This window comes from Bactrocera dorsalis, chromosome 3 (assembly GCF_023373825.1).
Source record: "Bactrocera dorsalis isolate Fly_Bdor chromosome 3, ASM2337382v1, whole genome shotgun sequence".
In the NCBI taxonomy this organism is placed as follows: Eukaryota; Metazoa; Arthropoda; class Insecta; order Diptera; family Tephritidae; genus Bactrocera; species Bactrocera dorsalis.
In genome coordinates this window covers 14603906-14629468 of record NC_064305.1, presented here as the reverse complement: position 1 = coordinate 14629468, position 25563 = coordinate 14603906, and the positions used below count along the sequence as shown (strand labels likewise).

Here is a 25563-nt window from a genome sequence, read left to right as displayed (position 1 = left end):
CGCAAACTAGTTGCTCAGTTTTTGATATATCGATCAGAAATTTTGCATACATCTTCTTCTTTCCAAGAATTTGCTCATTTGTCGAAAACACCGATATCGTAACACTATAGCTGCCATATAAACTGACGTTCCAAATAAATGTCCTGCCAGGAAATCTTTTTTACTTGACAAGATATCTTCAATTAATTTGGTATAGGTTGTGGTCTAAGCCAAGGCTACAACCTCCGAGCATTTCCATTTAGATCGAACGACTATAGCATATGGCTGCCAAACAAACTGACCCATCAAAATTGAGAAAAAGGCGCTTTTAAACCCTTTATGCTAAAAAGAATGCAACCGTGAGCGGTATTGGAGCTTTGCCACAGTCGAAGATAACGTATTTTCTTGTTTTCTGCTGGATTCGACAATTAGCGAATCTTTTACAATTTCTTGCTACTTGCGTAGTGTTTTTATGTTATTTTTGGAAAAACTATCGGCATTTGACGCTGCCACTAATCAAAGGAAATACAAATACATGCACATACTTACAACCTATTAGCTGGAAACCCATAAAAACTCAAGTCATTAGCAGGCGGGGCAATATGTCAGAACGATTTTAGCTTTATTCGACAAAACGAGTGCAAATGATGGACAGACGAAAAACAAATTTAATTGAATGAAAAAAAAAAAGCACTAAATGCACGTGTAATTAAAACTTTAAAATATATACTAACATAAGTGCATATACAAATATGTACAATAATATACATATATACATAACAAGCATATACATACATATATTTGTGATTATACATAACAAAACGTTTATGTGTATGCCTGCATTTTAAATGGAACGTACTAAATTTGTTCCAGCACCCACACACAAACATTTGTGCGAGGAAATGAGTGATATTACCGAGTACAAAAAAAATGTTTTTCCATAAACATTTTCACTTTAGTAAACAGAACTTTTTTGCTAGTATAACAAATTTAATAATCATTTGCGCTTGATCACTATCGTGGGTATGCAATTTATTTGGCTCGCTTTTATTGCGTAACTAAAAAAAAACACTCTATGGTGTTGGTCAAGTTAAATAAACTGCTTTGATAGCTAGCCATATAGCCTAGAACACTTTTTGTTATTGTTTTGCTAATTTTTTTTTGGTTTGCAGCAATTGAACCATTAAAGTAATGTGTTAATTTGACTTTGGCATTGACGAGTTTTTTATTGTTCATCATTGTCGAGTGGCATTTACAGTTATAGACTTGGCTTTTTCGAGTGTTTTTGTTTTTTTGTGAAGTTGTAGTTATATTTGTCTTTAAAATAGCTTACATTGTAACCGTTAACTAACCGGTTAGTGAGGTAAAATGTGTTTTAGAAAAAAGTTTATTGTGATTTTGACTGGTCAGTTTGTATGGCAGCTATATGCTATAGTGAACCGATCGTATTAATTTATTCGCAGTATGTAGTGTAGCTTTAAGCAATAATCTATGCAAAATTTAGTGACAATTTCTTGTCAAATAAAAGAGTTTTCCATACAATGACTTGATTTTGAGTGATCAGTTCGTATGGCAGCTATATGCTATAGTAAACCAATCTGAATGATTTCTTTGGAAATTATACTATTGCTTTAAGCAATAAACTGTACCAAATTTGGCGAAGATAACTTGTCAAATAAAAAAGTTTGCCATACAAGGTCCGGATTTTGAACGATCAGTTTGTACGGCAGCTATATCTGTTAATCATCCGATCTGAGCAATTTTTTCAGAAATTATAGCAATGCTTAAGATTATAATCCTTACCAAATTTCGTTAAGATATATCAACAAATAAAGTAGTTTTCTATACGAGGACTTGATTTTGAGTGATCAGTTCGTATGGCAGCTATATGTTATAGTAAGCTGATCTGGATAATTTTTTCGAAAAATATACTATTGCTTTAGTAAACAAACTGGACCAATTTTTATAAAGATAACTTGTCAAATAAAAAAGTTTGCCATACAAGGTCCGGAATTTGAACGATTAGTTTGTATGGCAGCTATAGGCTATAGTAGTCCGATCTAACTAATTTCGTCGGATATTATACCGCTGCATTAGTTAATAAACTATACCAAATTTTATAAAGATAACTTGTCAAATAAAAAAGTTTGCCATACAAGGTCCGGATTTTGAACGATCAGTTTGTATGGCAGCTACATATATCTGTTAATGATCCGATCTAAGCAATTTATGCGCAGATTATACCATTCCCCTGTAAAATAGTCTGTGCCAAATTTCATGAGAAAAAATAGACAATCGAACGGTACATTTTCAAGCCAGCTAGCTACCAAACCCCAGTATTTCAATGCGTTGGTCCGACTTTTTCCAAAAATATCAGTCAGTGCTGTACCTTTGAACGCCTTCATGCTACTTTAAGCTTTTCGAATAAAATTTCCATTCCAAATCGATATTTTTTTTATTTATATTAGGTTTATAAAATGTATCAAACTTAAGCGTTGCACAATCGTTGAACATTTTTCGCCTATTAACTAATTACTTTAATTAAAGGCAATAAAAAACACCAAAGTGTTAATAAAAAACATAAATAAATATAATTTGGTTTAATGGTTAACGTATATTTCGGCATATTTGGCTAAACACCCACAAAAAGTCCAATAAAACTATATAGCTGTGTAAATATTAGGGTTTTTAATGGCAGCCATTTGGTTAGTGCTGCCTGATTTTATCGTTTTACACAGCATAAATATGCGCTAAATATAACAGAATGGTAAATTTGTAAATATATTGGCATATATTTGTGCAAATATTTTTATATCTGTTAATATAAATGCATATAGTTGCGGTTTAGACTCGCTGGCGATGGATTTATTTTTAATTGCGCCAAAAACTGTCGGAAATTATTTTAGTAATACGTGTAATAAAATTTGTATGCACGAAAAAAATTTAATTGTTTCAAATATATACACAATCGTTTATTTTTTTTTTTTGCATGAAAAATTTATTTAGTAAATATTGGTCAAAATTTAATTGCTGGAAGTGAGGCTGCTTAAATTTTGCATTTTATTAATGCCTTTAAAATTTTTAGGATTTTCAAACAAAGCATTTAATAGTTTAGGTAGGTTGATTGGATGTCTGACGATCTTTAGAAGGCTCATTATAAGACAACGCGCCCATTGACAAACTCACTCACTCTATTATATCCTCTGTGAACCACGCTGTGCTCCTCTTGAATAGATGTATAACAACCATGTAGACTTATTTGGCTGTCGTATGCCGATAACATTGATATAGTTGTGCTTTCTCCAGGTTGGACAAAGAAACAAAGCAAATGGGTTTAGTAGTGAACGAGGAGAAAAAGAACTATCCCATATTATCAACTTCACCATTGATAGATAGTATCGTCAATCTTGGAACCAGCATTAACATCAATAACAAATTCAGACTCGAAATCCAATGCAGAATAACTCTTTTCGATAGATGTTATTTCGGACTGAGTAGAGAATTGAGAAGTAAAATCGACGAACAAAAACCAAGTTCTTCAAATCACTCATCATCCTCGTTCTACTATACGGTGCAGAGAAATAGACGAGGACAATATCTGATGAGTTGACGTTACGAGTTTTCGAGTGAAAGGTTTTGTGGAAGCATTTTGGTCCTTTGCATTGACATAGTGCAGGGAATTAAGAGGCAGAGGCTTCACTGGCTGAAAATACACCAGAGACAGCCAAGTAGTTTGATAAATTTTTCTATGCCGAAATCTACTGCTATAGATAATCATATTTCGGGCCCCGACGAAGTCGATCAACCTCAACCTCTTTGACAATGTTTCATGATGGAGACTGAATTTACTGGCCGTTGTGCCAAAGATACCTTCATTGCCCACCCTAGCAATCGTCTTCAAAAGACTGGTCTCTCATCCGAAGTAGTTTTCTTCTTTTCATGGGGGTATTGCTTAAGTGGCAGTCTCCAAACCCAGCGCAAAACCCTCGGGAGGGATGTTTCGCCTTCCCACTACAGCTCGCTTTCAAAAGGATATTTTTTGGCTAGCAAGAGGTCACTTGGTCTAAAACCAGAAGCCGTGACTGCTATACCATATGTTACCTTTACACTCTGAACCATAGGATTTGTAGTTAAAAACTACTCGTGAAGAAAAGTTTAACCACTTACCGGTTTCATATTTCATAAACCGTATATTTGCCTGGACAACAGCTAACCAATTTTGTCTGTATTGGCATCAATAGATCTTACGCCGTTGGTGAAGCTAAAGTCAATAGAATTATCAATTTTTTATCAACCAAATATGGGCCACTCCTACGCCTCAGATAGTCCACCCGTTGAATCCAGTTTTTGATGACTCATTCGAGCATTTTGACTGGTAACTGGCGAATTACACCCTAGATGTTTTGCTCCAAGGCCTCAAACGAAGCGGAATTGTCCGCATAGACTTTAGGCTTTACAAGTTCATACCCACACAGGAAAAAAGCCCATTGGTGGCATATCGACCGACCCGAAACGTGAAATTATCTGCTCACCAAAGTGGTCTATCCATAAATCGACTGATTAAAGTGATGTGTGGGAATCGGCGCCGTCTTCTTGAAACCAAATATCGTCGAGATCATGAGCTTCAGCTTCAGGCATCAATCTGTCTGTTATCATAGCGCTATTGGCGTATACTTTCTCACCGGCATCATTTTTGAATAATATGTACCGATGATTCCACCAGCCCACAAATCACACAACACCGTTGTTTTTCTGAATGAAATAGCAGCTCTTGAATCTTTGATCGGTGTACAAAAGTTGGCTAGAAAACGTTGGATCTTCTTGGAACTCAAGAGCCCATAGAGCGAAGCTATGTCGCTTGGGAAGGTGGAGCGACTTCAGTTCTTACACAAGCTGTATTTTGTATGCTTTCAATTTAAGATCTCGACGTAAGGTGCGCCAAGTCGTTGAATACTTCAGTCCGAGTTGCTGCGTGTACACTTTGCTACCGCTGCTTTATTTTCTTCACTGCGTCCTGAACGTGGTCTATTCGGTCGAACATTATCCAATAAGGAATGCTGGATCTCAAGATGTGTGATGTTGTTGCGAATAGTACGCTCAGTGACAATATTGCTATGGACCCAAATTATAACTTCGAATCGGGGAAATATTAAATAATTTCACTATAGACTACCTTAAACCATATGTTCATTATCTAATGAAGCGTCTGTCGTGCACGAAAGCACTGTAGGACGGTTGTTGGCTTAGTAACAGGGCACAACCTACTAGAAACAGATGCGAGCCGTATAAGCGTTATTGGTAATGACAGATGTCGAAAGTGTACAGAAATAGACGTTGGAGAGACGCTAGAACACCTGCTCTGCTTCTTTCTGGCTTTAGCTAAATATCTAGAAGATAGTTCAAGGGACTTCATGAAGTATTAGACATCAGAATTAGATATCAGATCTCTACTAAACTATTAAAAACGCATTTACGTTCTTTCTACATTATGTAAACTTCAGCTCATATTGATAATGAACCTCCAGCTGGCAGTACAAAAGACCTGTACGTCTATGTAAGACGTCACAGTCAGCCAGTGTAACCTAACCTAACTTACCCTCAAGGCTTGGAACCACCATCTTGTAGTACAAAGTACCTAATTTAGTCGCTAGGTATCTTATCCACTAACCTTTTTGTGTGATTACAACTTTGATTACAACTTTTTGTGTGATTACAACTATTTTCTTTAATTTATGCTTTAATATATTCTTATCAATTCTTCTTTTCTTCTACATTTTTAGCGCCGTGCATCACGACGCGCTTCTCTGCGCCGCGGCTCCATTTCAGTGCTGCCACAAAAGTCTGCCGAAATTCCATGGGACATTCTGGAGCGTCTATTGTTGCCATTCCTGTTCTGCCATGCTGCCGCGTTGATTATCTCAACATTGTTGCATGCATTGGATATTTCACATGTCTCCACGTTTGCGGTATTCGTTTGGTTTGCACTCTCCACTGTCGGAGCGGTGCTCTTCTATCATTTCGTTAAGGTGAGTGGTTGTTGGCAATAAAATTTGTAGCAAAATAAGCTTTAAAGAGGCATATATGAGAAATAATAAAATAGAAAAATATGAGAAAATAGAAAAATATGAGAAAAATAAACAAAATATAAGAAACATAGCAAAAATAAAAACTCCAAAAAATAAAAATGGAAAATTTAAAAAACAAAAATTATTAAAAAATTAAAAAAAAAAATCTAAAAAAAATGGAAAAGAAAAATTATAAATAATTTAAAAAACAAATATTATAAAAAATCAAAAAATAAAAATTCCAAAAAATCAAAAAACAAAAATTATAAAAAATCAAAAAAAAAAATTTTAAATCACAAAAAAATTAGGAAAAAAAGTATTCAAAAATATATATAGCTAAATATATCCACTCAAGTAAAAAGCACTTATGCGCCTCAAAATAAATTTTTATATGCAACACAACGCTATAAATAGCCAATCCAATCAAAATAGCCCAGCAACGACTGTCAAAGTGATAAAAAGTAGCGAAGTGCACAGCATTCAAGGTCAAAATGAAATAAACACGATATTAAAAAACAAATCGTAAATATAAAAAATTTCGCATAACAAATCGTATAAATAATATGTATGTTTGTAAACACATACTGACATGAACTTCTGTGCAAAAACATGAATGCCGATAAAAATGAAAATAAATACGAAAATTGAGTCACAAATGAATAGCTGTGTTACAAAGATGTATTAAATTATGCGACAAATAAAAATAACGGCAAAACATTTTATGTGCATATTTACCGTTATACATTTTATGTGTCTATTTACCTATATTTATTTATTTATCTGTTTTCATTTGTACATAACTGTTAACTTTTTATAGACCTCATACCTTTTTTTCTCATATTATTGGCGTTGATTGTTCCCAAATAGGCTGAACCTCGCACGGACCAACATTTTCACACATCGCTTTATGCCTTAGAGAGCAATTAAGCGGATGAGAATTTGAATTGTTTAAATACGAATTAAGAAAAACAAGAAAAAATATGAACGACGGTTGCATCGAAGCTATAACCTCTTCATAAGTACAAGATATTTCTTACAGGAACTTGATTTCGATTGGTGAATTTATATGACAGCTTTAAGCTATAGTGGACCGATCTGATAAAGTTCTTTAGAGACTTAACCAAATAATCCTTGCGAAATTTTGTGGAGATTAGTCATGAAATAGAAGAAATAGATAGGCACCCAGGCCTGAATCGAAGCCAGATTGTCTGCATAGACTTTAGACTTCACATTTCTCAACAGGAAATAGTCTAACGATATGATATTACACTATCTTGATAGCAAAACGACAAGCCTAAAACGTGAAATTGTCTGCTCACCGAAGTGTTCTCTCAATAAATCCATTGGTTGCTGTGATGAGTGGGAAGTGGCGCCATGTTGTTGAAACCATATGTCGCCGAGATCATGGAGTGATAATGGTCGACATGGACGGTTACGTTCTCATCGGCATCATTTTTGAAGACCGATGAAAGGAAGATTCCACCGAAAGACCGGAAATTCCACCGGTCCACAAACCACACCAAGCCGTTGTTTTTCTGAATGAAATTGCAACTCTTGAATCTCTTCAGTCCAAATGCGACAATTTTGATTGCTTACATACCTATTGAGCCAGAAACGAACCTCATCGCTGAACAAAATTTGTCCAATCTTCTTGGAACTTTTCAAGAGTCCATAGAGTCAAAGGATTTACAAACGTTGTTCAAGCGTAAGTCTTCCCATCATGAAATGCCAAACAATTGTGAACAAAAATAACATGACGTCTTGACACGACTTACGCGTGATCTGTCCAAAAAAAATAAAAAAAAGACTAGTAAAGTACCTATACTTGGATCACCCTTATAACACCTACTTTCAACGCTTCTTCTGGGTGACAAACTTCGTGTCGAAATTAGTAAACATTGTTCAGGATATAAAAATATATAAGTCATTCGATGCATAAGATTAAAGTCCTAAGCTTTTTCTATCATTAAGTGAAGACTTTACAAAAAGTGAAAGATATCCAGTCCCAATCGGGAAAAGTCTTAACATTCACAATGTTCTGATATGTTATCGTTCAGCCGTTCGCTAATTTCGCTTAGCTAAGTTTCAAAAGGGGAGGTCTCAAAGATATGCGCCTTGTGCGGATCATAGCCAGATGACTACAGTAAAGTCAATTTGTAGTACATCCTACTCTACTGATATTCTTATACTGTAGATTTGCTTTTAACAGCTAACTATGGCTTTACACAATACCTGAACAATTTTGAGAAGCTTGGGCGCATGGCTTTCCCGTCGCCACCAACCAACTCTTCTACCTAGATCCGTTTAGGTTTTTTTCAATCAATCAATGTTTGGTGTCATACCCTATAAAGTCAACGGGAGGAACGGAGGGCAAATAATACGTTGAGATGGATGGGCGAATGAACACCTGAACAGGCTTATGATAGTAGCTTTCTTTTATATAAACTCTATGTCGCAATTATCTTAAGAACATAAAATCCTAGCATTGACTGTTTCCTTCAACTGCCTTAACTAATCCTATTAGTCTAAAAGTGGCCACCAAACTCTCCATTGTCATGGCAGAGACCACAATTGTGACAGAGGCAAGCACTATGTCAGCAGAGAAAGATAAGCGTCAGCTGTTGGCAGTTGGCATTGGCGAATTGGCGCAGCTGACGTAAAGTGCCGTAATTTGCGCCAGCTGGCAACTCTTGTCGCTGTAGGCAGCTCTACAACGCGGCATCCAACAGTATTGTCATAGTTAGTCTAGTTCAGAGATCTTAAGCAACTTAGAAGAACTTCTGGGAAAGTTATCAGTTATCATCATTAACTGTTGCATTTTGGCCTCGAATTCTTTGGATTCGAAATTTTGAAGGATAATATTTGACTCATTTATGCGCTCATTCTTTGCCATACAAGGGATTTGTAACCGACAGGCCGAGCAAGCAGTCCGTGTAGTTGGCTCTCTGTAACAGTTTCCGTATCCAATCCTAGTAAATATGAGTGAGTATCTGCATCTGGGCGTCTGCGAATCTGAGTGAAATACTCCAACTTTCCTACAAATTTCGGATCTTTGTCATTTCTATATAATTATGAGTCAGAATATAGTAGTCTGCGGATCTGAGTAAAATAATCCAACTCTTCACAAATTTCGGATCTTCATATAACTTAAACTCCAATTGAAGATATAATGAGTAGTTGGCTCTCTGTAAAAAGTTCCTTCATCCATTCACAGAAACGAGTCAGTATCAATCTAGGCTTCTTGGGATCTATGCAAAATACTACATCGCTCTTTTATCAGAACAAGTTTCGCTGTTTATCTAACAAATTTGGAAGCCTCTTTATTTGTAGGATCTATCATTTAAGGTCCAATTGCAGATGTACTCTGAGAGTAGTTCTTGCTGTTTCTGATGGAGTGGCAGAAATCTGCCGAGTTGACATTCCTTGGCCGGATAAAAACCCGGGTCCGCTCCGGTTATGCAGATCCGACTGTTGGGTGAACGGTTAGTAGTCTCTACATTCGATTCACTAAAAGAAATAACTTCGTCAGAAGAAAGAACAAGCTACTTATGCTATTGATCTATTGATAGCAAATATTTTTTTAAACAAAATTGAAGAACTCTGTCGAGTTTAGAAGCCTTAGCTGAATTTTAGAACTTCGTCAGAAACACGAAGTGGTGCAGAGAGGAGCCAGTCTGCCTGGTAGAGGCCTAAATGCGTTGTAAGCCGCTCTACCTGCCTACCTACATACCTGAATAAAAGTTTACACTTCAGTCGGGTAATCTTGAATGTCGTTGAGACAGAGAGTGAGATTAGGGCGTGCAATCAATGAGTTCGGTGGTTTCCTGAAAAAGATAGAGCTCCTGATAAGAATTTACAGAAAGTATAAGCATCAGTTGACAAAGTATCCGTTCCTAGGACAATCGAATCAACATAACCGGAACAGACCCGGATTTTTGGCGGCTTTTTATAATCATATTCATCGTATTTATAAGTATATACGCCTTTCAAGCGGCCAAGCATACAAGCTTTACCTCACTAAACCAGCTGTTAAAGAAAGTATTGGAAAAATTGTCAAATTTTACTTAAGCAAATGAAAATCCTCTAAAAATATACCGTAGTAGAAGTGGTCCTCTCATAAAAAATGCCACAAATACAAATATCCCTTTCAATTGCCACAACAAACGCTTGCAGATATGGTTGTTAGTAAGCCAGCTGGTGGAGGTACTCAAGGCAAATCTAAAGTGACCACAGCAGCTAACGAACCTAAATTTGGATATGCTACCGAATAGGCATGAGCACGCACATACATATTTAGAAAAGGCTGTTTACCTATATATGTATGTATGTATAATATACAGGATATTTTTGCAAGCAAGACAACACTTGTAATCGACTGACCGCCTGGCCACTTAAGCTACGACAATAAGCACTTAAGCACATACAAAAGTGCCCACATTGCTCTGTCATAAGTGGCATACATATGTATGTATGTAGAAATAGACATGTATAACCCTAAATTGTACGTTTGTGTATGTATATGCACATATATATGTACAGACATGTATATATTTATACATAATATCGTACAGTAAGTGGTTAGCCTAAAATAACTAAAGGATATTATTGTCATGAAATCTCATTTGATTCTCAGCTCCAACACACATGCACACATCACACTTTAATACATATTTACACATTAGGGTGGACCAAAATAAATTAAATATTTTTTTACTTTATGCATAGATTAAAATTGATTGTCGGTTACCTTTATAAAATTGTCTGCATTTGACCGATGAGTTTATATGGCTGCTATATGCTATAGTGAACCGATCTAAACCATTTCTACAGAAAGTGCACCGTTGTCTTAAACAATGTTCCATGCCAAATTTCGTGGAGATATCTCGTCAAATATAAAAGTTGTCCATACAAGCACTTGGTTCCAATCGTTCAGTTTGTATGGCAGCTATATGCTATAGCCAACCGATTTGAACCATTTCTTTGGATATTATATTGTTTCTCGAAATAATACTAAATACCAAATTTCGTGAAGATATCTCTCGAAATGGAAAAATTTTCCATACAAGCATTGGGTTTTCAAATCATTCAGTTTGTATGGCAGCTATATGCTATAGTGATCCGATCTGAACTATTTCTTTAGAATATTCACCATTGTCTTTAATACAACTTTACGCCAAATTTCATGAGGATATCTCGTCAATTATAAAAGTTGTCCATACAAGCACTTGGTTCCAATCGTTCAGTTTGTATGGCAGCTATATGTTATAGTGATTCGATCTAAACAATTTCTTCAGGAAGTTCACCATTATCTTGAATAATACTAAATACCAAATTTCGTGAAGATATCTCTCCAAATAAAGAAGTTTTCCATACAAGCACTTGGTTCCAATAGTTCAGTTTGTATGGCAGCTATATGCTATAGTTGTCCAATATTGGCGGTTCCAGCAAATAATTTGCTACTTGAAGAGAAAAGAAGGTGTGCAGAGTTTCAGTTCAACATCTCAAAAACTGAGGGACTAGTTTGCGTATATGAAGACAGAATGACATACAGACAAGCCGAGGGACATCAGCTCATCAGTCTCGACTCAACTCATCATGCTGATAATTTGTATATACTTTTTTTTATAGAATCTTCAACTTTGTCAGCGGATTGGCACAAATTTCGTGTCTAACTTAATAGGAGTGTATCTCTTCAGGTTATAATTATGAAAGTGAACAGCCGAGAACTTTTCCATCAAGAAGAGACGCACAAGCTTGGACAGAATTTTTTTAACCAATTTTTTTTTCAGAATAAAGTGACCGCTTTTTCGGAGTATGAAGCGAAAAAAAAAATTTTTTTTGGTTACCACTCTAATATACTATACATACATATACACAAATGTCCACATCCTCCTCTCCTTTGTCCTCTTACAGCAATTGTTTATAAATACCCACGAACACACACATGCTAATTCAAGTGTAAATATACGAGACAGCCTCAGAATTGTTATGGACTTTTTATAACGGCATCCGACCAGACTATTTTCAATTGTTTGTGCCCTCCTCCCACACTCCTTTAATTCCTTACCGATTTAACGTTAGACAAATTTGGTCAACTGCTTACGGTACTTACTTACTTAGTTGGTTTGCATGAGTGCCTTGCTAACGCTTGATTATTCCATGGTTTGTTTAATAAGCCTATGATTATAATGTAGATGCTATGTGGCGTCTAAACCGCAGAGCAATTGAGTCGTCGGCTTGGTCAATAACACTACATAAATTCCTATTGTTATTATACGGTATTGTATTTGAGAATCTTGAGAATCATGTGTGCATTTTAGAAGACAAATTGTGTAGCTTAAATTATTAACTGAAAATAGAAACCAAATATATTTGTATATTTATGGTTTACATAGAAAAAAAACTTTCCAAAGATAGATGAGAATAGCAACTGCTTAGAAAAGTGAATATTTTTTTATATGCAGGCAGTCTAATAATCATACTTCCATAAAATATCAGTTATAAAAGCCGAGGCTGCTGTGTACTTATCATTGGGGACGGTTGTTTACATAGCGGGTGCCAAACCCTGCACATAAGCCTGGAGAGGAATGATTCACCTTCTCATTTAGCTCGCCTTCAAATGGACATTTTTTGGTTACCTCGAAGATACTTGGTCTAAGACTGGAAATCTTGAGCTGTTTGAGTCATATGTAAAAGATTCGTTTCTGAACACTTTCAATTGAATAGAGCTCAGATTACTTTCCTTACTTGCGTGAACTTCTACACATGGTTCCATCCTCAGAACCGTTCGAAATCTAAGGATGTTTCAGACAAGCAACTCCTTATCATGCGACTTCTTCTACGAACTGCTGGAGAAAATAATTCGAGATCTCCACTCCAACAGAAAGGAGTAGGACCTGGCTACACTTGGAGTATCCAAAGTGAATTTCGTTCTGCGAGAACATGAGGAACTCATATTGTGAATACTGGGGACAACAAAAAGTAAAACTTTTCCGTCGAAACCTTTTTTTTATGGCTCATGTCCAGGACGGCCATCAACATTATGATCAGAAGCTGATTAAAATAAAGAAATTGGTGCTTGAGAATCGACGATTAACACTCAGTGAACTTATTGGTATCCTTGGAATATCATAAAGATCAAGGACCATTTTGAAAGATCTTTTGGGCCTAAGAAAAGTGAAAGCACGACTGGTTCCAAAATCACTAAATTTTTTCGAAAAAAACAGCGTCGTGTTAAGGTCTGTGAAACAATGATTTCCGACTACCAGCATGCCATGAAATGTTTGATTATTGACGCTGAGCCTTAGATCTACGCTTACGACTCGGAAGCAGACGATCAAACGGTTGTTGTTGTTGTTTTAACGGATGGTAAGGGTTGTTTGTGTTGTCGTCGAGGTCATCTAACGGTAGGCCCAAGAAACGTGCTGTTTCGACGGGGTCGGACCAAAGGGAGGTGGTTTGTAGGGCATGCAAAGAGGTGGCCAGTGTCATGCGGTGACTCGTTGCATGCAAGACATACATTAGGTATGTCGGGGTCGATTCTGGATTAGTAGGAGTTTAACCTGCTACAGTATCCAGAACGAAGTTGCGCTAGGGTCACTTCTCGCGGCAACTGGAGCTCTTCGTCTGCAATACGTGGTGGTTTGACTCCAAGAACGCCATTCACGGGAAGGGAGTCGGTGAAGGTGTTGATGGCTCCACTGTGAATGGCGGTCAGTGCCTGTCGGAAGTTCGTTACGTCCGAAGTCAGGTCGGCGTACTGTTCGATGTCGTCGACGTAGTCGAGGAATGACCTCTTGATGGTCCTGGGAGGCGGCTCCGCTCCAAACACGTGGCTGCAAGGGTGATTCTTACGGAAACATCCCAGCAGGAACTACCTGGAGAGGAGTTCATTATGCTCCTTTACAGGTAGCATGCGCGTCTCACTGTGGTCGTGTTCAATGGGAGACATCAAGAGGCATCCCGTCGTGGTCCGAAGTGATGTATTCTGGCAGGTCTGAAGCTTCCCCATCTGCGTACCACTGCATCCAGGCGACCATATTGGTGCTGCGTAGTTGAGGACCGACCGGCCGATTGCCTTGTAAGTTGCCAGCAACGTTTCTTTGTCTTTTCCCCATGTGCTGCCGGCTAGCGACTTGAGGATTTTGTTGCCGCTGTGTATCTTGGCGATGATTGCGGTCGTATGGGGAGAGAAGGAGCATAGACTACCGAGGGTTACGCGTAAAATCTTAGGGTTATTGACAGCCGGAATTTTGACGCCATCGACTGCAATATTAAGTTCAAGTCTATACTCCATCGTCCAGTTTGTAAATATGGTCGCTGTGGATTTGGTGGGCGAAAGTTGGAGATTTCGTGCAGTGAGGAAACGAGAAAGATCGGAGAGGTAGTTGTTTACTTTCGAACACATGCCATCGATTCCATCGATGATCAATCGGTCGACTATAGTAGCAAAGGTGAGCCGAAGCCGAAAAAACGGTTTTGAGTCAGTTGAAGACATTAAAGGTGAATCGCTACGGGTATTGAAAGCTATTCCAAAAATTTACTGTTTCAAGGATTGGAAAAAACGTTTGCGCAAGTTTATTGAGACCATGGGAGGTTACTTTGAGGGGAATATATATTTGACGTTCCTCTCAAAGTAACCTATATATATATATATATAAATGAAGATATATTTACAAGTATACACATCTATATTCGCAAATATTTCCATCAACCTTTAACTTTAATTTACGCCCACATACAAACAGATATATTTCATTACATTAATTTATAGCTGCTGATTTGTTTCGAAATTCATTGCCAGGGCGCAATACTAATGTCAGGTTATATGTCACATAAATCATTTCAGACGTCGGCCGCCAAATATTAGTTTAATGCCAAACACAAACAAATATATACATATAATTACATTACATACACACACACATACATAGTAAACAAGTGAAGGCAAACAACGAGCAAAAGATAAATGAAGCAAACACGGCAATGTGGTAGGACAGTTAATGAGCCTGATTAAGATTGCGCGCAGGCACACGGACGCACACATACACACACCATGAGGCCAGAGCATGAATCGAATGAGTGTTAAGTAGTTAAATTGCTTTATATGCGCAGTTACGCACTAATATATTTCATGAAATGTCATAGCAGCTTACGACTTTTTTGTCAAGTTTAGAAAACTAGTTATGCCAGAGGTCCTAACGACGCACTTCGCTCTCACAGTAGTTAACTAGAGTTCAATATAGTGGTGGTTGAGCGAATGTAGGCGTCTAACGGCAAGTTTTGGCTGTAGGGCAGCCGTTCAATAAAGCTGATACGTCAATGAAAGTTCAACAAATTAAAGGAGTTGTAAACGCACGAAGCAGTAAAATGGAAGAAATAGAATAGGTAAAAATTAGTGATTATTGAAATGGAGAGAAGCGAAGAGAAAGTCTTATACATATAACATAAACAACTGATAAGTTCTTGCGAGAGAATATAAATGTGAAAGCAGCGGTCGAAGGCGCAAAAAAGCTCACGTGAAAGTGAAAGTTCAAGAAAGCTAGCATGAATATTGAAGCGCATGAAAGCTCACGAAAATAGTGAAAGCTCACAAAAATAGTGAAAGCTCAACTGAAGTGCGTGACAGCTCACGTAAATAGTGAAAGCTCAACTGAAGCGCTTGAAAGCTGGCGTGAATAAAGAAAGCTCAATTGAAGCGCATGAAAGCTCACGAAAATAGTGAAAGCTCAACTAAAGTGCGTGAAAGCTCACGTAAATAGTGAAAGCTCAACTAAAGTGCTTGAAAGCTGGCGTGAATAGTGAAAGCTTAATAGCATCGCATAAAAGCTCATGTAATTAGTGAAAGCTCAATTTGCAGCGCATGAAAGCTGGCGTAAATAGCGAAAGATCAATTGCATCACATGAAAGCTCATGTAAATAGTGAAAGTTCAATTCAAGCACAAAAAAGTTGGAGTAAAAACTAAAAGCTCAGCGTATGAAATCTGACATGAAAAGTTGAAGGCACAAATTGAAGCGTTGGCACGACAAATGAAAGCTTAGTTCAAGAGCAAAAAAACTATTGATAAAAGTGAAAGCGCACTAAAAGCGCATGAAATCTGCGGTGAAAAGTGAAAGCTCAAATAAATGTTAATCATTAATTCAAATGTATAAAAATTCGCAAAAAAGTGAAAATCCAATAAAAAGTGGTGGAAAGTGAAAGCTCGAAACAAACGCATAGATTTTAGCGTAAAAAGCTGAACTCACGAAAAGGTTGGCGTGGAAAGTGCAAGTAAAACTAAACTTGGCAGCTAACTCAAGCGCAGCAAAGCTCATGGGAATATGAAAGCTTCCCTAACAGCACATAAAAATTGGTGCAAAAAGCTGACAAAAAATTTAAGCCCAAAAACGCTAGCCTGAAAAGTATAAAGCTCCTGTCAACCGCTTGAAAGCTAGCAAAAAAGTGAAAGCTCAATCAAAGTGGAAAAGAGTTGAAGTGAATCTGACATCTCAAGACAAGTGTATGCAATTTTGCGTGAAAAGCTGAAAGCACAAAATAAAAACATAAGAAAGTCGGCATGAAAAGTGAAAGCTCACTATAAGCACTAGAAAGCTCATGAGAATGGCGGAGCTTCATACAAACCAATGGAGTTTGATGTACAGAGCCAAAAGTACAAAATGAAAGCGCAAACGAATTGGCATAAAAAGTGAAAGCTCAGTCGTAGCCAGCAGTTAGTCAGTCGGCAATAAACTCTCAATGGACCGTTATACGCCTGAAATACATAATAAAAATATGTATATATGGTAATAATAATAAGTAACCCAAGTACATAACTAGAAGCAACAACAAAAATCACAATATTTATACACAAATGCAAATCAGCTAGAAAAGGGCTTTAAAGACACACGCTCACACACATAACTACACACACAATCAAACACAAAGCGACAAACCCGAAGTAGTCTTCACACACACACAATAAGACCCTAAGCACCAGCGACAAGCAACAGGATGAGAAGGTCATAGGCGAAAGCACAACAGACAAGGCGTAACTACAATATAAACAACTAAATAGTGAAAAGTAGGATGAAAACCAATAAAAAATGCTACAAGCAAACTCAAGGCTATTTAGAGTATATATGTATATATGAATATGCCGCTAACCCAACTGGGCTGACCAACTGACAACCCTGACCCGGGCAAATGTAAGCTAGCCCAACCGTTATAGCACAACAATGACATACACATACACGCATGAAAAGGCTTCGATATACGCTCCCAGCACTCCATTAGAATTTACCAGGCGTGCGTATAAAATAAGGATGCCTTGTTGAGACGCATGCAGAAAACCGGCGTAAAGGAAAGCGAATGCTGAGGAGGGAGGTGGTACAAAAGGCTTTTGCAAAATTCAGTAAGCGTAGCGAAAAATATTGTGCCTTGAATAGTGATCTGCTTGTAGTTACTTTGTAGCGCACACACAGACACTCTCTCTCTCTCTTTCTCGCTTTTACGCGCTTCACAACGGGAACTCGCACTCTCATTTTTCCAATAAAAATGGTAGAAAGACAATGAAAGTGCGAGTCACGAACAGTGTGATGGTATTTTTGGAAGTCACTGTATTTGAAATGAAATATAATTGTAGGAACTTTACTAAATTTGTGAACTTGTGAAACACCGCGTTCGAAAAGCTCTAAAGAACTTCAAATATTATGAACTTATGAAACATATCATTCGAAAAAAACTTAAAATTTTATGAACTTGTGAAACACCGCATTTGAAAAACACAAAAAAAATCTCATTTTTATGAACTTATGAAACGTTTCATTCGAAAAAAACATAAAATTTTGTGAACTTATGAAACACTTTTTTCCAAAAACACAAGACGAACCCCAATTTTATGAACTTGTGAAACATTGCATTCGAAAAAAACTTAAAATTTTATGAACTTTTGAAACATTTTTTTCGAAAAGTTTTTCAATTTTTATGAACTTATGAAACACGTCATTCGAAAAGCACCTCAAACCTTATGAACTTATGAAACATGTCATTCAAAAAAAACTTAAAATTGTATGAACTTGTGAAACACCAATCTCGAACCATTTTATGAACTTGTGAAACACTTTCTTCGAAGAACACAAAACGAACTCAAATTTTGTGAACTTGTGAAACACTACAACCGCATTTCTATACATCATTTTCACCGTCCCACTGTGCAGTTGTACCGCCTTGTAAAATCAATTCTTTCAATTGTTCTATGAATTACACACTCGGCATATAAAGTACTGCGAATTGAGTGGTGGAAGGCAATAATTTTACTTTAGCCTCATTTTGCATGCAATAAATGAAGTGTGAATGAATATTTTGGCATAAAAGAAAAGCTTCTAAAGCATTGCAGTGCTAAAAATAGTTCACTTACAGTAAATAGTTGAAGTACGTAATGAGTAAATTTACGAAAATTATAATTAAAACAATCCAGATAGTTGACAGATTCACTTAATGCACTTAATGACTTGGTTAAGGGGGGTGTAAAGTTAATTCGTGTAAAATAAGATTTTTGTGAATTTAGTTTTGTACTGAAATAATAATATATTTTTTAAGAACATTTAAACAATATTAGATTAATTTTTTATGGAGAAATCAGCGAATCAAGAGACAGCGACTGTGCTGGCTAAGTCAAGTCATCCGGATGGAACAGAATACTCTAGCTTTGAATGTTTTCGATTCAGTAGCCGGTGGTAGCAGAGAAAGAGAACGACCTTCACTCCGTTGTAGAGATCAGGTGGTGAAAGTATCTCCCCTAGTTTGTTTTCACTTCTCGCACCTCTAGCTTTTTTTCGTTGTTCTCGACCAGGTGGCACTTTTTGATCTGAAGGTACACGTTAATACGCGCCTCGCCATCTTCCTAAACGGCGCGTATAGTATATCCTCGACCGACTCATTTTTTATATCCTCGACCGACTCATCTATTTGAAGGATGTAGAAGTTTTGGCTACCAGCCACTTTGACGGAGCTGGTAACCTCAAGCGCTACCCAACCTTAAGTCGGCATATATGTATTTTGTCTTCAGAAAAGCCACTGTAAATTTTCTGGTTTTACGATTTGTGGTATAAGAACCATCGCCTTTGGAATGGACGGAACGCAACTATGGCCTAATATTTCTAGAACGGCGCCCTCCCACAGGCCTTGAAGCCTTACAACCACTTCCTTTACCCACAGCAGTATGGGGACGTCCTTATATTTTAAGACCTTGACTTCAGAAAGTCCGTTCGCACAATCGAAAGGGTCCATAGGCATGCTCAGGTCTCCATCTAATCAAGGGGCGCATCCAGCAGTTTCAGTTCAGTTCTACCGCTTTTAATTTCTCCTCTGTAATTTGTTAAAGCCTCTTGACTGTCACACTGTTGTCGCTGCCGCACTGGATGTTGAAAGACTCTTTCTATCGAGCCTGACGTTTGACATTACAGCATCGTCCGTTTTTCTCGGTCGTTTAGCCGGCTTAGTTTGACTTCAAGCGGACCGCTGCATTTTGCCAGCTTTTCTTTCCTCGATCCGGTATGCGAATCTCGGATCTGTGAATGTCAATTGTAGCCGCGAAGCAATAGTGACTGTTCAATAGCGATCGACTCAATTCGTAAATATTCTTCAATTGAATAGTAGCCACATACTTCCGCAAGCTTTGTCAGGCATTTTATTTTCGACTCACTCTTGTTATTATTCTGCTAAGTTTTACTTTTTTCGAAAGGTTGAAACTACATTCCGACAAAATATAGCGATCACTTTGCCCTCAGTAAGGCTAGCCTCTCCCTAGTTGTGGAGCTTTTAAGATGTCATCACCCTTTTGTCGTCCATGCTGTAGGGTTGGAAGTCTTTCTAGACCACATCTGCAGAAGCTGTATAGAAGAAGATGAGGTGGAAACAACTCAACAATTCCTTCTTGACTGTCACGCGTTTTGGAGGTCAAAACTTGTGAGCGCATACCTTCAGACATCCCACCGAACTGCTGGGAATGGAATGGTTTTGCTAATTTATGAGTTCGAAGACAGGAGTTCTTCTTTTCTATAACTTCAAAAAGGACTACATATCCATGGGCGATCTCTCTAGACCAGCTTTCTTACCTAACCTTAGGGTATTACAGCTTCGGTACAGCCGAAGTTATCGGCTTTTCTTCTGAGCCATAATTTATGTAACCAATCTTTCGTAAGTAATTTTTCGAGATATCTCTCAATACTCACAATTAAAATGTATTTAAATTTCAAGACACATTCAATGCCGTTAAAGTGTCTCTTCCAGCTCATTGCTATTCAACACCGTCACACCTTTAACACCTGCCAACTAGCATTTTCAATTACAATTGGCAATTTAGTTTTGCATTGGCGTAGAGCTCGTTAACTGTGGCATACCAGCCACTATAGCCCACCAGTTTTCGGTTGTTACGTGCGTGGCCTACAATCGACGCAACTGGAATGTGACAATTGTTTCAACGCGTCTGTTGTGCGGTCAAATGCAATTTAGTCGAACTCGTGGCTGAGCTGAGTGCGCTAATAAATTACACCTTACAGCCTCTAACCTCCATTATAAAGGCCTCCTCATTGTACACCGCAGCCCAGCGAGCTTTTTCAGTGTCTGTTTCGCTTTACAGTCAGCCTCTTATAATACATGTGAACTTGTTTTTTATGCCTCCACTCTCCGCATTCACATTACTTTCGTCATTTCCTGCCGAAATTGCGTTTGTCTTTCGTGTGTGTCGTTTCTGCGCGACAGCCAGCCAAGGGCAACACTTTGCGCAGCTTTTGAAAAGTTGTTAGTGCTTACGAGTATTGTGTTGCCGTTAGTCGCGTAAATGTTATTAGTTCCTTTGTTAGTTTGTTTGTGTGTGAAGAAAAGAGGGTTTCATCAAATAGAACAAAAATGTTGGAAACTGCATGTACTCACTCTCCTTTCTCTCTTTGTGTGTGTTTAAAATTACTTTTTTTTTGTTCTTTTTTCCGACTTCCGTTTATTAGGTTTATGTTTTGGTACCCATTTCTACGTCTCTTTATTTGCGACTGTGTGACTGTGGCGCAATAACAACCAAAACGTTATTATTTTGTTGTGGCTAAAAATAGCAACAGCCGGTTTATAAAAAGCATAAGCAAAGGAGATCAAGATTAGCATCACGTAATGCCCCTGTAGGAAAAAATTTTTGGAAAGGAAATAATTTTTATGTCATTTTAAGTAAAAACCGCTTCTTAGATTTTCTTTTAGTGCCATTCATTAGAAATATTTATTGAAGTCAATCCATGCTTAATCTCAGAGTATATATTTTTGAGCTATATTTTAAAATCCCCACTCGCACTCGTAAAGGCAATAACAGAATTACTAGTAAGATCAAAAAGTTTCGCGGTATGTAGACTACAAGTATAACAAAAAAAGTACTGGGTTGGTAGGTAGAAAGACGTAGGCCCTCCAAGGTCCCTACCCAGAGCTTTATATTCTCAAAGAGGACGGTTTACACTCTCCTCTTCTTCTACCTCCTGTTAGCTTCTACAATGGTAATTATATTACGTTTATAGTCTAGTGGCATCTCTGGCAATTAGACAGTGACCTGTTAGTACTCCTACTGAAGTTCTTATGTCATTCCTCTTAAATTTGAGAGTCGCCATGTGCGGCCTATATTCCATTCATCCTACGTCTGCTTTCTTTGCTAAATGTCCTGGAGCTTCAATGTGGCTTCAAGGTTCTGTGTTAGTTCATTTTCACTTACTTCAATATGGTTTTTAGGATCTCTTAGTTAAGTTTTACTGCTCGCCACTCTAGCTTGCTTTCGTTATTGTCGACAGGGTTGCACTTTTTGAGGCGAAGGTACATGCTATCGGCACCCCACACTATCTTCCTAAACAGTTCGTATAGTATAGCCGATTTATTTATTTAGAGAATGTAGTAGGTTTGACTGCCATGCACTTTGCTGTTGGTGACCTTAAGTTCTCCCCAATCTTGTGCCGGCACAGCAATATTTTGTCTTCAGGGGTGTCGCTCTGCATTTTACCGTGTGAAGTATAAGAACTTTCGCCTTCGAAGTTGGCAGAATGCACCTACGGTCCACTATTTCCAGAACGGTGCTCTTCCACAGGCCTAGAAGCTTCACAACCACTTCCTATACACATAGCAGTAAGGAAACGTTCTTACATTTTAAGATCTTGTCTCCAATAAGCCAGTCCGCGTCATAGAAAGTTGTCATATTCCATTCATGCCACGTTTGTCTGCTTGTTGAACAGGTATTGGTCTGCTTCCATCGAGACTCATGTATATTTATGTATAATATGCTTGTCGTTTAACTACAAGTAGTCAAAGGCGTACATATTCCCTCGTTATTGGAATCTAATTTTCAGTTGGTACTTGTTCTGATTAGTTCATCGCCTTCACAGTTACCAGACATATCAACCGTGTTCTGGTATCCATTGCGGGTTTATCATAAAATATGATGTCAGATCCACTAAGAGATCAAAACATTTCCTCATAACCTTTGACGAAACGGTAACAGACCTTAGTATTTTGACAAACCGTACATATAAACATGTTCCTTGTTGTGAGCACACTCGTTTTCAAGAAGGATTTCTTTAACTGCTGTGATCTCCACTTGGAGTATACTGCAGTGCTCTAGTTAGTCGCCGAATGGTGAAAAATACTAACTATCACATTTTTAAATCAACTAACTACATTTTGCAACAAAAAACAGCAAAGCCAGGCTCTCAAAACTTTTCTCTTTCTTTCTCTCTTTCTCTCTCTGTCATACGAAATTAATTGCACAACGTACGTGAGAATTTAGAGCCGTTCCCACGACACTCGAGTCTACGTAGCGGAGATGGACCCAGATTATCCGGCCAAAGACTGTCATTTTGACATATTTTTGCCGCTACAGCTATCAATAACAGAATTTAGAGCTTGTTTTAATGCTTGAGTTTTATGAAAAACCCAGTTTGTGTGTTTTTTGACTCTGGAAATTACTTTGAAGCCACATATTTCTCAAGGACTCCTGAAATTATTCGCGATACTTCATAAAACAATACATATTCTGAAACTCGCATCGTTCTCACGGAACAAAAAGAGCCAGAAAATAAGCTTAGCAAATTTCATCAGCACTCGCTTTCTCATTCCGTCCTATTCTCTCTCTCTCTCTCTCTCTCTTGTATATTTTTTTTATTTTACGAAACGAAAGTGTCAGAGTTTAGCAATAATATTTAGAGATGCCACGAGCTAAAAAGATCGCTAATTCTTCTTAATCGTGGCAAAATTGTACTTGGCATACATTTTTATGGAAAATTGTAAAAAAATGAAGCTAACTGTGGCATTATGCTTACAATTTCCGGCCGGGTCAGTTTGTTTACAAACACAAACACAAGTAAAATTAACACGTTAAGGCGCTCATGGGCGAAAAATATGCGTATTTGCGTCATATTAAATGTGTAAATGAAAATATTTGTTTATATATTTTTATTGCAAGATAAAAGGGACAAAAGGGACCGGAAATATGGTGAATAAAAAAGCAGCGGTGTTTTAGGTGTTGCAGCAAAGCTTGTGGGAAAACTTGTTAAACGAAAAAAAGAACGCTGCGGAAAATGAAAGTAAAACAAGTAGAGCTGTTTGATAAGAGATAGAGACAAAGGAATATATGTATAATATATAAATAAATATATAAATACATATTGATATAAGTATATTTATATATACAATATACATGTACATTTTTATATATTTTTGGATTATAGCTATAACTTGGTTTAAATGTATTTTGCTAGCTTAAACGTCGCTAAATAAAGTTACAAAACTGCGCATAAAAGACAATTCAGTTCAAAGCTATTTATTTGTTGTACCGTTATATGAGTGTTTGTGTGGTGTTTGCGATAGTTTGCTATGCCGAACTCATCTGCATTTCCGTATTTCACTCAACTCCAAGTCCCTGGAGTATAAGTTTCATATATATGTATATGTACATATGTTCTTTATATATGTATTTAAACATATTTTAGTACAGTTAAGTGTGTGTAAATTTGCTTCTCCTGCGTGAGCTGCATACACTTATCTAACTAACTACAGATATTCTATGGCGCACTTAACACAACAATTCAGAATGAAAAGTTTAAACAAATACTTTTATAATATTTTTTTTTAGCAAAAAGCTTAAAGAAGCGCTGTTAAAGCTTTTAGAAAGCTTGTTTAATTTCTCAGCATTTTAAGTTTGGTAATACAAATGTTGGTAATAAAGAAAATCAGTGCTTTAAACTACATAAATGGTTCCGTGTTAAGCAACTACCGGCTAAACTACTTGTTAGTTAACCAAAGCGCTAACCTATTTTTCTTATGGTTTATAAGACTATTTAAGGTTTTTTTACAATAATTATTGCGAAAAACTCAAGTAGATAAAATAAAAAAAAAAACAATTTGGTATGCACAACTACCGGTTAAATAACTGGTTAGTTACCCAAAAGAGGTAACCGATTTATTTTAAAGGTTATAGGAGTTTTTATGATTTTTTTACTGAATTATCTCGAAAAAAGCTGGTAGATAAAATAAAAAAATTAAGTCGGTATGCGCTACTGGTTAACTACCCAATAGTGCTAACCAATTAGTGTTAAAATTTGTTTTATCCAATTTTATTGCTACGACTAAACATATCATGTAGATGAAATGGAAAAAGCAAGTTGAACAAGACAACTATTGGTTAACCCACTGGTTACCTAACAAAAAGCTTTAGCCGATTTACGTTAAAGTTGCTCTAAATTTTAAATTTTTTTAATGTTTGTATGCATATATCGTCACCTGAAATGCAAAATAACGTATCATCAAAAAATTCGAAATTGAGTGTCTTATTGATTACGCTTCACTACTTCAAATTATGTACATAATATTAAATATGTTCAACATTTTTTGGTTCTGCGGTCATATATAAACCAGTTTTAACCAATATTAATATTTTGTTTCACTCATGTTCCATTTTATTCCGTGTTTCATTCATGCCACTGTAAATTTCTGAAAATGTTGTTACGTTAATTTGCATTTCAGGTGACGATATGTTTATACCGTTAGAAAGTAGAGATTTTAACAAAGAATTCTTACTTTTGAAGGATGTCGTGATATATTGATATTGATATTGATATTGATATTGATATTGATATTGATATTGATATTGATATTGATATTGATATTGATATTGATATTGATATTGATATTGATATTGATATTGATATTGATATTGATATTGATATTGATATTGATATTGATATTGATATTGATATTGATATTGATATTGATATTGATATTCATATTCATATTGATATTGATATTGATATTGATATTGATATTGATATTGATATTGATATTGATATTGATATTGATATTGATATTGATATTGATATTGATATTGATATTGATATTGATATTGATATTGATATTGATATTGATATTGATATTGATATTGATATTGATATTGATATTGATATTGATATTGATATTGATATTGATATTGATATTGATATTGATATTGATATTGATATTGATATTGAT

At 36.7% G+C, this 25563-nt stretch overlaps 1 protein-coding gene across 1 annotated transcript in view; it reads left to right on the top strand.

Moving 5' to 3' along the window:
* Positions 1 to 25563, top strand: part of LOC105222672 (D-beta-hydroxybutyrate dehydrogenase, mitochondrial) — an 89962-nt gene that overhangs the window by 12338 nt on the left and 52061 nt on the right. Inside the window, exon 3 of the mRNA XM_049453927.1 lies at positions 5760 to 6005. Coding sequence (XP_049309884.1) covers positions 5760 to 6005 — 246 coding nt within the window. The remainder of the gene's footprint in view (positions 1 to 5759; positions 6006 to 25563) is intronic.